Source organism: Pomacea canaliculata, linkage group LG2, assembly GCF_003073045.1.
Source record: "Pomacea canaliculata isolate SZHN2017 linkage group LG2, ASM307304v1, whole genome shotgun sequence".
Taxonomy (NCBI): Eukaryota; Metazoa; Mollusca; class Gastropoda; order Architaenioglossa; family Ampullariidae; genus Pomacea; species Pomacea canaliculata.
The window spans coordinates 37,244,190-37,257,168 of record NC_037591.1 but is presented as its reverse complement, the minus strand read 5'-3'; the positions used below and the strand labels follow the sequence as shown (position 1 = coordinate 37,257,168).

Here is a 12,979-nt window from a genome sequence, read left to right as displayed (position 1 = left end):
CAGGATAACCTTATGCGGTCACGTGACAGATGAGGTGCAGCATTAAGTTCTGGAAGATTCAATGGGAGAGGATATATAAGCAGTCGGGGTTGGGCGTTAGACACTTTTTTCTCCCTAGATATTCGTGGATGGATACAAGTGATAGTCACCGAGGGTGTGTCTTGTTGTTACTGTGTTTTTATGAAAGTCTTGTATCTTGAGGATTACCTTCATCTTCCGCTATTCTACAGAAGAACCAATTAAAAATATCGGTTTAACTGGGTATTGACCTAGTATTTTATTTATTTTAAATTAGAAGCCTTTATATTCACTATTGGCGCAGTTACTTGGTTCCCCAATATCCACCCTGCTGAACATGTCGTACTAGGATTACGGAGGGAGAGAGAGAGAGGAAGAGAGAAAGAAGGAAGGAATTAGCTTGTCACAATCGGATGCATCTCACAATACAGTTATTAGAAACAATCGTGAATTCTTTGAAGAAAGAACACAACGATTGCCTGAAGCTGTCCAGGTCGTGTGTAACTGCTGCCTGGCACAGGACCTCCACGAGACGATCACACCAACCCATCCCCACTAGGGATGAACAACTGCCGTCTACGGCATGCCAACGCTCGTCTCACACTTAACTATATCGAGGTCCGACCAAGCAGCAGACTAGTCACAGCCAGGAGGATGGTGAGTGTGTGTGTGTGAATAAACATTGAAAATGAATACCCTGGATCAAAATACTACTTGTAACCTTCGCATAATAAATCTGTCTGCTCGCTAATGCTCGATGCCTGTATCAACAGATGATGATCAGATACGCAACACACGTGAGAGGGTTCGAGTCCTCAATACAAGAAATACGATTTCCCACTATCAAATCAATAAATGTAGCACTACATATCTCTCTCTCTCTCTCTCATTGTTTTCACTAGTCACTTTGTTTTCGGTCAATGCAGTGACCATGTAGCCTCTCTCTCTCTGTAGGTCAGGACAAACTCCTTCAATAGAACACAGCACACACCATAAAGTTGTACAACAATGAAACTCGTGTTCCTTAGTTTGAACTCAGTAGAACCTTCATACGTCACGAAGGTCGTACAGCGAGTAATCACGTGGTCTCCAGGCTAAACCTCGTTTAGGTGAGGATACTCATCTCATTCGGAGACCGCGGCGTGAACGTCCTCATTTCTCGACCTAAGCGACCGACAGGCAAAACTTGGGACAAAGGACAGGTTTTAGGATGTTTTAGTTAGCGCAGGTTTGGGTTCTAGATACAGGAGTAATGTTTGTGCTCGCCGCCATGAGCCGTGATCATCGGCCAGCCACAGCAGCGGGCGACGGCGCTCGATACGGAAAAAAAGCTGTTGTTGACGTGCCTGGTGTTGGTGTGGTCTGCGTCTGTTCTGCAATGACCACTGGCAGGTCTTATTCAAAGCAAACACCTTTTGAAAGCAGAATTGATTTGTGTTACGAGCTGTCTCTTACAGTCGATAACAAAACGTCTGAAGTTCTGCAAACATATTAAAAATTAGTAAGTGCCGTGTATTTGTTTGCTCAAGCGACAACCCGCCTCCATTCTAGCCTGTCCCCTTCCACTCCCCCCCCACACGGTCTACACACAAACGATTAGAAAGGAGAGCGGGATATATGATCTCCATCAGAGACATTAACCTGGCATGAGTGCGTGCGTGTACGCGTATGGGTGAGTTCATGAGTGTGTGAGTATGGCAGGCAGATTTGTGTAAAACAAAAACATATTTGAATAAAAAGATGGTTCCACATTAATCATTCAGTCTATAGATTCATACTCCATTCTAACGACCAGCCTCCGGTCTCATCTCTCTCTCTCTAACCCTGGAACACAAAAGCAGAGAACAACAACAATGATCTGCCATTTGTACAGTGTCTGCGGTTCAACGGTCACTGACAACTTTTACACCACAATGGCTGCCAGAAACAAGCTGCCGTGACTGCATCCGGTGTTTCTGTAACCGGGCACGGAATGTCGCTTTGCTACTGGTCCGCTCGCGAGCTGGAACTTTGGTGACAACACCGCGGCTGCAACGTTGGCGGCCTGTGGCTGTGGCAGTCGCACCTTCTGGTGGTCCAGTGGGGAGGCTGCGGGACACTCCAAGAGTATTCTTCCTGAGAGGGATTTTTCTTTTGTTTGTGTGTGGCTAACCGAGGAGAAATATGCTGAAACGAAAAGTAGTATTTTGAGGAAAGGTAATTTTGTTTTTTGTGGGATAATTGTTTCACAATTTATTATTTGTCTTTCGTCCTCCTTTGTGTGGGTTAATGGCAGCAACGATGAGAACAGCTAGACATCGCCTCGATTAAATAGGAATCAACCGAATTTCAAATAAGAGATGGCTTATATGGAAAAATTAGAGATACAGACATGAGTATGCCTATTTTCTTGTAGTGGCTTACCGCTTTATAAACTTGTTAAGATGTTGAGAAGGGAAGGATGTATCATACTTTCATGTCAAAAGATTCTGCTTGGGTTTTTCTTCAGAGTTCCTCGTTCGTCATCGCATTTGGATTTACCTAATAGACGAAACGGATGCCCACATTTTTTTAAAATAATGAACTATTTGCATCTCAAACTATATTATAGAAGTAAACCAAAATGGGGCATTGAGATGGACAATTCGATAGCAGCACATAATTTTGCAAGTGCATGATATCAGCTGAAGCACTGGGATGTGGTTTCAATTACAATTCATATGGAGGGGAACAGCCATGACTGCACGTAAAAACGAGATAAAATTCAGGTTATTTTTAGGTTACGAGAATCACGTGAGAAAAATGAAGCTAGTATACTTTTGTCCGAATCTCTAAATCAGTTGAACAATTCCTATGTAAGCACATAAATAAAACAATATTGAATTCCGCAAAAGGGCTAAAATATTGGGAAGATTGCAGTCTCTTTAAATAATAATAATAATAAAAAGAATTAGGCTTCTTTGTAAAGCTACCTTGCCACGAGCATTCATGATATTTTAAGTGATAAAGGCTTTTACCTGCAAAAGATATGGAGTTTTATGCACGATATAAAATTTTAGGATAAGTTTGAACACGTAGAGCATGAATTGCTAACGAGTATTTTACTGCAGACGACACGCGCGAAATATGCTTCAGACCCTGTGAAAGGTGTGCAGACCCTGGCGAGACCAAACACCAATGTCCTGAAACACTGTACGAGGACGAGGTGCAATACAAGATAGCTGTTCTAAATTTATTTAAAGGTTTGAGGCTATGCTATAAAAGATATTGTGAAAAGTATATTTATTTTCAGAAAATAGAATCAGAAGGCTTTTCCAGAGCTTCCTGTACCGTGACGACTGACTGCTGCTGTCGAGGAACACACCCGGCCAAGCCTCAGAGAACAATGGAGATGGTGATGTTTCTGGTCTTGTTCTTCGTCAACCTTAGTGTCACATTCGGTGAGTAAGACAACAGCTTGGACCAAACGGTTCGACAAGAGAGAAAATTACACGAGGACTATTTATTACCTTTATCTTTATTATTTATTATCTCGTTCTTTTAGTGAGAACTTGTCTCAAAGTAATTCTTCTTTTGCCGGTGCTAGAGTTCTCAACATGTGATTTAGTTGATTACCACACGTCTGTTGATGTTCTTGATGTTGTTTCGCTTCTTGTTTATTGTGTGTGTGTCAGGAGGGAAGTACCAGTATTTCCAAACGGCCGTCAGTTGGCACGAGGCCCAGGACAGGTGTGAGAGCCAGGGCACGTTTCTCGCCCGTGTCGACGAGATGATCGAGCACGTGAGGATCCAGAGGATGAAGCAGTTTATAAACATGTGAGCTAGAATTCTTTCTTTTAGCGGTCATTCTGTTACTGACGAAGATGACGACGACGACGACGAAGATGATGATGATAGTAGTGGTGGTGGTGGTGGTGGTGGTGGTGGGTCGTAGAAGTGACTTTTCTCTTGTCACTATGATTTCATAATGGTTCTGCTGTTTTTCTGAGTACTATGATTTAAAATACCCGGATGTTACGTGCCATGACTAAGGTAGACTTGCTGGGTGTATTTTACAGTATTTATCACACAACATGAATGTACAAATAATTGGTGGCGTTTTGGTTTATTAATTTAAAATACTTTTCCTCATTCCTGATGGTAATAGGCGAAGATTTCTATTTGTTGTTTTAAAAAACAACTTACATTTTAATGAAAAAAAAATTTTTTATCCACGTATTTTTTTTTACATTGAGGACATATACATTTTCTTAAAAGCTAACCAAACTGTAAAATTATTTTTTTAATGAGTAGGTATGCTTTTATATACTATTCAATGAGTAGGTTGATTTCTAAAATACTCTACAACGAACAGGTCTGATTCCTTATAGAATATCCTGTGAGTAGGTCTGATTCTTTACATAATATCCAGTAAATCGGGGGAAAGATTCTTTTGTATTTACATGATAAACATTGTTGAACATCACAGTATTTGGGTTTCGAAAAGAGACGAAATCCTCACAAGACTTCGAGAAAGGATACTCGTGTATTTTTAGATAACGCCTTTTTAGCATATGCTAAAAGTTCTCTTGTTTATTTATGTTAGTAGTTAGAATTTAGGTCAATACGCGTGTGTATTTCAGAACAGAAAACAAACAATTCGCTCTATGATTGTTAGTAATGACAGCGGTGTCCAACACCACAATGCAATCAGCTGTGCATACCTTACAGACAAACCACATCTGTTGTTCTTGGCTACCGACTGTGAACAAACAGTGACTACAACGGCTGAACTTATTCTGCTACCGACCAGACCAACCGATGGAACGAACTGTGCTCTTGCACTGTCGGTGGGGTCCAACATATAAAAGACAAGTCTAACCTAGTCGCCATTTGTCTCTCACCATCCTCACCCACCAACCGATCGCTGCTAGTCTCTAAAACTTTTGTCTTCACTGGACATTCATTGGCGTCTTCAGACTCCTACACAAAAGCTGGGACGGGTGTGAGTGTGGGTCTGAGTGGACTTCTGTCTTGTTTATCTCGTTCCTAGGAGTCTACGTCGATTTTGGTGTCTCCTTTTCGTAGTTCGGTATGTTCTGACTTCATTTGTTCAAATCCTGCTTTATAAACTTGCGAAAAACATTGAGAAGTGAAGGACATGTAAACCACTTCTTCCACTACCCGTCTCCTCCAGCCCATTATTTGCCATTGCCATCATGTCCAAGCTTTTTTCTTGTTGTTTCTAGTCTGTGGATGATGCACTCGTCACACTTTCTCATCCTCGGGCTTTGTGCTTGATCGCTACATCCTCTACTTCATCTTTAGACCTGTGGATGTACAGGATGTAGACTGCACTCCCAATGAGAAGTGTCTTTATTTTTGCCTCTTGATTCATGGATTTTTTCCACTTCTTTGTGATAACTCACACTTTATCGGGTCCCGACCTTGTACCTCCAGCAGTTGTTATTATTGTATTATGCTGTTTTTGTAAAGAGCTTTGAGCCTGCCTCTGTGGTGGAGAAAGGTGCTATAAAAATTACATTATTATCAGTAATTATTAATTAACGAGACTTCAATGTCTGGGGAGTTTTTTTTCTAATTTACTCGAGTTATAGTGATGCTATGGAAGGATTGCTTCAGTACTTTAAGGGGTACTTCTGTTATCCGGGCTATTTCTTTCCATAGAGTCGCTAGCAGACGACAGGCATGATTAATGGTGATTCTGTTAAAAATAAGAGGTTCATGGAGGTTACGGCAAAAACAACTTCGCCGTTCACTTGCTCATTTTCCCACTTTCGCTTCCCCTCTTTCTCCTTGAAGGAACAATCGAAGTAACTCACCCACCTCAAGAAACACCCGAACAAAAAAGCTCATAAAGTACCCAGCCCAACAAAGTAACAGTGGCATTACCTTGGCAAGGCAGTACCTTGGACGTTAATCAATGGGTTACTTTCTGGCCTGGGGGTAAACCTTCATTAAATCACAAATGATTACGATCTTTTGAATCTTGGTTTGACTTTTCGATTTCCAAACGACCATGGGGATGAAATAAAAAATAAGGATCAGAAATACGGGCAGTGAATGATGACGACATGATGGACCGTTGGGGAAGTAAAAGCGTTCGAAACTTTTTTTGCACCTTCCTGACCTTAAGTCATTGGCATTATACAGCATTCTTTTTCTCACCCTTCTTTCCTCCTCTGTCTGTCACCCTTTGCGAAAACGAGAGAAAATGCAATGAGATAGGCGCTACAAATGTTTTTCACATTGTTTTTCTCTCCTAACATTGACATCTCCCACCCTGTGGCTATTGCAATCTCTGTTCAGGGTGTCTACATGTCACGTGTTACACCGTTGACAGCTGCATAGGTTTCCAGTTTTGGTAGTACTTTCCAGTGGATGGAATCTACAAAAACTGTTGTGCTAGGTGTAGAGTTTCTTTTTTAAAGGACAGACGTGTCATTGTTACTTCTTCTATCAAGGAGTGGAAATAAAGATAACTTGAATTGTCAATGCACTTATTTGAGCGAGAAGAGAGGGTAGGAGGAGGAGGAGAGATGGAGGGAGCATGAGAGATAAGCGAGTTCAAAGGGAGCGGAAATAAAGACACAAGGAAAAGAAAGAAAGAAAAAAAAGAAAGCAAAGAAAAAAAAAAAGACCTAAAGTCGAGCCCGAGTTGTACCAAGTTTCTCAGTGTATCCTCCCCAGCACCAACCCAACTCCTGCAAGCTGTGAGTTCAAAGTGACAGCTGTTGCCTGCCCCGTTCCACTTGGTGTGACTTCGATTGGTACCTTCCAAACCCAGATGCCAGATCAAGCATGACTGATGTGCTTTCACGCTCCACCAGGTCGCACCCGCAGTACATTTTCCTTTCATTTTTTGGCATTTTGACTGGCTGCTGTCGAGTTCATTGTCGTCGTTAGTGCTTTGTCAGGTTTTATCGAAGTTTCTTTTTTCCCCATTTCGTGTATCACTCCAAGGAAATTGGAACAGTGTCCTTTATTCCACTTTCAAGGCACATTCAGACAACTCGTCAGCTCATACAACCAGTTACTTCTTTTAAGGTTGAAACACTAACCTCAATGCAGGATTATTTTTTAATCGGTTGGTTTTAATTTTTTATACGATACTAATTCCCAAATTGTAAATGAACAAACATCAATCCTCTACTTCCATTGCAAGGAACAAGCCTTTGAATAAAGGAATTATGGGATTAGAAAGAGGCAAAGGCCTTATTTCTAGCAATGCCACAGTAGTGGGCTCACTGACTGGGAAACACCATGTTAACACATACTCAAAGCTTTCACAGTGACAAATAAACATAAATTTTGCCGATTTGCCAATAAAGTTGTTTTTTCCAAATTCATTGAAAAAGAAGTCGGTTTCTTTCCTTGATGACAAAAACTGGATCCTCTTTTCTTCTCTCACCGACAAAGAAGTGAATTCTCTTTTCCGCATTCACTAATAAAGTGGAATCCGAATGTCAAAGAAGTGGATTTTTCCTCTTGACTTACTGACAAAAATACATCTTTTTTCTTAAGTCATGTTTTTTTCTGATTCGCCATCTAATTCGTCAACAACGAAGTAGATTTGTTTTCCTGACCGACCAACTGCTTTCCTGAGGTCAAGTCTTGACCTATGGAGACACTGGACGCGGAGGACATTTCCAGCTTCTGATTCTTCGATTAAGGATGTGAGAGACGGAGGCTGAGCAGATTCCGAGAAACTGCATCGATCATGCTTGCCTGCACAGATAAGAATTTAGCCTTTATATCAAATCTTGTCCTCAAACATGAGACGAGCCAGCAGTTGTTTCCACGCAACAGACAGCGCCGTTCAAACACTTGTGCACACAACTTGTGTAAACATCAGAGCCTCGTCTTGGCAGTGGAAAAACAAGATTTTACCTGATTCACTGAGTGGTGTCAATTTTACTCCGTGCTTAAGGGGACTGCACTGGTGTTATGTTTCTGCCACAGGAATTGTAAGCAAATGCATTTTATAAAAAAAAATTAGTCCCAAATTTAAGTAGTTTGCGATCATTGTTTGAGTGAACCTTGTTTATTTTACTGTTCAGTTTCTCGTTGTATGGTTGATTTTATGGAGAGTCTTCCAGTTTGGGATGATTGTTTCAGCAGGGATGGAGCGGCTAAAGCTGACCATCTGCCTGAGCCAGATATCGAACCTTGCATTCCCCGATATATTCTTTGCATTTACAGACATATGTGAACATGACAGGCGTTTATCAATTAAAAGTGATAGAATTACAAAGCAATACATGTTGAAGCTGTAGTTTGTTTGTTTGTTTTTTTGTTTTATTTAATCTAGTGCTATCTGCTTTCACTGAGCGCTTGTTATCTCGACGACAGAAAATGTCGCGTGCCAAAAATAGGTAGGGAACTGAATAATTTAGTATTTTTTTCTGCTCGTCGCGGTTTTCAATATTGATCCTCTGGTACGTCCCCTAAAAACTCAGTCAGCTTTTGTTTGCTTTACTTGAAGACATAAATTTCTGCGCTTCTGCAAGATGAAGATCGCTGAATGCTGCCAAGAGACTCGCTATGAAGTTTTACTGCGCATGACGTGTGATCCATTGAAGGGGGCATTGTGAGGACGTGTGTGTGTCTCTCTCTCTGTCCCTTAACTGTGACAAGTCGCTGGGTGGGCATAATGAGATGCAGTGATAGTAGTGTATGTGACCCTCAGAATGTCTTCCACCTGGCACTGCCCGCTCCTTGATGTTACTCATCCACCACTCATTCTGCTTGCCTCGTCCACTTTCTCCCTCACACATTCCTGGAGGACGGACTTGGGCAGTGAGTTCTGCCGAGTGACAGTTTTTGCCGCAGAGGGTCCTGGGTACCGATCAGGGCAGTAACGCAATTTCCTACTGGGAACAGAAGACAAACGAATTCTTTCGCAGTTTGAGAAAATGAGATTGTGTTTTTGAACAATCGTGCATCTTCAACATAGATATTATATTATATCTAAATCATATTTTATAGCAAAACATCTGTGCTATAGATTATAACATATATAATCGTATTAAAAGCATGTTAATGTCTCCTTTTCCACACCTGAAGATTTTTACATAAAAACGTTAATCTTCATTGATGTAAGAGAAGACGAAGAATGGGAAGGAGAACAGGTAGATGAATGAGAGAAAAAGAAGAAGAAACACGATGAAATGTATAAATAATTTAATGCCTAGAGTTTAGAGGGAAAAGGGATGAAAGAGAAGGTTGAAAAGAATAGTGACAAGTCTTTAATCTCCTTTTGTGCATTATCTGTATTCAACAAACACAAAGAGTATTGACTGGATACCGATAAAAAACAACCGTTCTATCGGTTCGTTGGAAGGATCATTTAAGTTTTCAGTAACACATATAATGTTTTGTTGCCACACATCCCCGTTCCACACTAAATCAATAAAGTGGAGAGAAAGACTTTTTGTGTTTGGGTCAACAAAACATTGTCATTCAGCTTTACTCACACAGAGCTGTGGCCACAAGCGAAGCTTTCTGTTCTTTCTGTATTGTCTTTCTCTCTGTCTCTTTCCCTCCCTCTCTCTCTCACACACACATCAAAACTCTGGGTGTTTCATGTTTATTTTATTCATCTGTGATATCGTTAGGAGTGAGAGAGAAAGAAAGAATGGAATTCTTTGTTTACAAGTACGGGAGGAAGCAGAACATTTTTTTCCATCTATCTTCACCCTATTGATGCAAAATCTTCTAAGTCACTAGACTACCAAACAACGAATGCGAAAACACAACAGAAAATTAGATGATGAGATATTTATGAAGGTAGTAATTATTTATCCATATTTACGGGATGTTCCAAGTGACCATGGGAGACATGGAGATAGGAGGAGAGAGAGAGGAAACGTGCTTTGTGTATGTGTATGTGTATGTGTATGTGTATGTGTATGTGTATGTGGATGTGTATGTGAGTATGTGAGTGAGAGACATTGGGTGAGTGAGTGAGAGAGAGAAACACGTTTTTCCTTCATTCTAATGATTCTGACTATTTCAATGTAAATTTACAGCGAACATTCACTGCCATGTTTTCATACTCTGTACATTTCCAGTATCACACCCTCTACAAATACATCACGAAGTACTTTACAAACATTCACTTTATATCGATTCCTACGCACAGAGACTTTACAGGTGACAAGGAGTCAGGTGGCATCCTTGAACAATTTATATTCTTCCTGCGATTAATCGAAGCTTTTATGGAACGGCTATTTCTAGTTTATTTAAACAGCATTTTTCTTTTAAAGCTTTACATGCATACATCCTTCTGGTCAATCTTTCAGACAGCACACTGACATGAACTGAGTCTGGAACTTAGTAATCCTATCCATTCTTAATGGAAATTTGTATTTTAGAGTTATTACCGACAGAGTTTTTTTTTTTTTAAAATGATAGTGGAATAACATTGTTTTGTGTTGTTCAGGGAGTTTTGGATCGGACTGCGACTGGCGAACTCTAACTACCAGTGGACAGACACTACGACAGCAGTTTTCACTGCATGGGGTCAGGACCAGCCAAACAGTCAGTCCCAGTGTGTGAAATATCGGCCCTCGGACATGATGTGGGAGACCTACAACTGCTCGGCTAGTCTCTTCTTCCTGTGCGAGAATGGTGGTGAGTACAATAAAGTACATCAAATGTTCTTTTTTCTGAATGTCTTTTTGTTCTTCTTATTATTTAAATCTCTTCCTTCTTCTTTTTTAAAATGGGAAATGGGTTGGTGCTGCTATCAATATTTTCTTGTTTCTTGTCTTCTGTAACTAACATTTTAGTTTGCATCCCTTCATCTCCAAGTCTTCCAAACTGTGGCTCTCTTCATGTTTTCATTTCAGTCTTTTTGTGGATGTTAATAGTTAAGCATTTTTTTTTACAAGTTTTCCGCACCCTGTGAGTTAGTGCGGTTGGGTGGACAAGATGGAATTTCCGTGCAAAACATGTTATCTTTCTGTGCTCTGTTTTCAGCTGCGAGCAACGGAAAAGCGATAACATCACAGGTGGCTGTCACTGGACTGTCCATGGGCTTCGGAGTGATGTTCGGTGTCATGCTCCTCATCGTCGCACTCCTCCAGATGCCCTGCTGCCGCACCAACTCCATGGTGGCTCTGTCAAGCTTCGGGGTGGGCCGCAGAGACTGGTGAAAAGGCTTACCAACGGTACTGACTGAACCCACCTCACTCCATGAGTGTGCTCCATTGCAACCACCTTGAATCCACCTTACTCCATGTATCAATCTATTTTGAATTTATATACTCCTCTTGCAGCACACCGAGAACGAAAGAGTTATTTACCTCGGATATAGCTTCAATGTCGCGAATCAACACAAAAGAAAGAAATCACAGACCAAAAAAAAAAAAAAATCAAATACAAATCTGAATGACAGAAAGAAGCACCCGTACTCTCATATTCTCCAGCAGCACACTTTCTGTCCCACAACAAACACTATTACATCGGTAGCAATATTTTTAATTTTTCTGAGTGTCTGCTTAAGAAAACGTAACAAAATGTACTTATTTTTTCATTTATTCGATATCTTCTTTTCTTTCTCTTATTTCTCTACTTTTATATGTGAATACCTAACTAGTCGCAGATGACTTTTTTTCTTCAAAAATAATTTAAAAAAATAATACGATAAAAGACAATGCGAAAAAAGACTATGTTTGAGTCACTTTCGCAGCTATATCTTACAGTCACCTTTGAACCATGGCTCGAGCCTATCTAAAGGGTCAAAGGTGACATACTATACAAAATCAAGCCTGCCGTTTGGTCAGGTCTCGCAGCAATAGCATATGAGAGCACACCCTTACATAAACAACCAAATAGAAAGTTGTTCGCACACTTTTTTAGGGATAAATTTGTTGAAGAAATATTTTATACCTGTATGGTTTGGAGAAGGCACGATAAATTTTTAAGCTGAATTTTATCTACCTGGTCATTTTTGTGTCCTTTCCAGGTGTGTTCTGTTTTCCAGCAGTCAACAACATATACTTTGCTTCAGGCATTCATTCGATCGTTTACCTATCATTTCTATTGATGCACCCTGCTATCAATGCCTCCAGCTATTTATCTTTCTTTTTATTCGTGTCTATGCGCACATTGTTCTCTTGGTTTATTAAAATATGACAATGTTCTTAATGTAAGTATTAGTTGTTATATATTCTTGACACAGTAGCTCTTGTTTTATAGCTTCAAAATATATTGTCTTGCATGCAAATAATTTTTTTATCTCCTACAGAACTGTCTTAATGCAAACAGGTTTTTTTTTTTTTTTTACTGTTTATAATGACTTCACATTCCGTCCAGTTTCAATAAATAAATAAAAAAATTTGATTTGCAGTTCGGTTTGCTTGTTTGAACAAATGTCTGCCACTGTGTTGTTTAAATAGTTTGTGTGATTGTCCTTATTTCAGTCGCATCTGCATGCTTACATTGTTGTCAGCGTGAAGTCTTTGAACAAATGCGAACCGCAAGCTTATTGTGGCTCGATACAGGTGTAGCCAAGGCAAAGAGACAGCGAAACAGAAAGCGGGAGTGATCGAACTTCAATCGATAACGATGGTCACTAGAGTGAGAGAGAGAAAAAACAAAACAATGCATCAGCGCAAATACATGTTTTAAAAAAGAAAAAAAAGGAGAGAAAAATATAAATGTCATTAGAAGAACGAAAGAAAAGCTGAGTTGATGGGAAAATCGAACTTTTTAATCAGGAGGGCTTTATGGAGGGATTGATGGCGACGCAGGGGAGCGTACATTACAGTGTAGTTGCATCGTAGAGCTGAGTTATAACTGCACAAACTTCATAATTGTTTTAATTATTGCATCAGCCGCTCATAATACTCGCTACATCAGAAAGAGATTGCTGATGAATTGCGAGTTAATTAACCCTGGTGCGAAATTGTTCTCCCTTTTCATCTCATTTCTGTAGCTGCCGTTGGTCCTGTACCCCTCTCCTCCCCTCTCTCGG

At 40.3% G+C, this 12,979-nt stretch overlaps 1 protein-coding gene across 1 annotated transcript; it reads left to right on the top strand.

Annotated features, from left to right (window-relative positions):
- Positions 1–2,032: 2,032 nt before the first annotated feature.
- Positions 2,033–11,632, top strand: LOC112558009 (macrophage mannose receptor 1-like). The gene is made up of 5 exons (XM_025228186.1): positions 2,033–2,214; positions 3,290–3,437; positions 3,672–3,813; positions 10,442–10,632; positions 10,981–11,632. The coding sequence occupies exons 2-5, from the start codon at positions 3,383–3,385 to the stop codon at positions 11,154–11,156; spliced, it is 564 nt and encodes a 187-aa protein (XP_025083971.1). The 5' UTR covers positions 2,033–2,214; positions 3,290–3,382; the 3' UTR covers positions 11,157–11,632.
- The last annotated feature ends 1,347 nt before the right edge of the window (positions 11,633–12,979 follow it).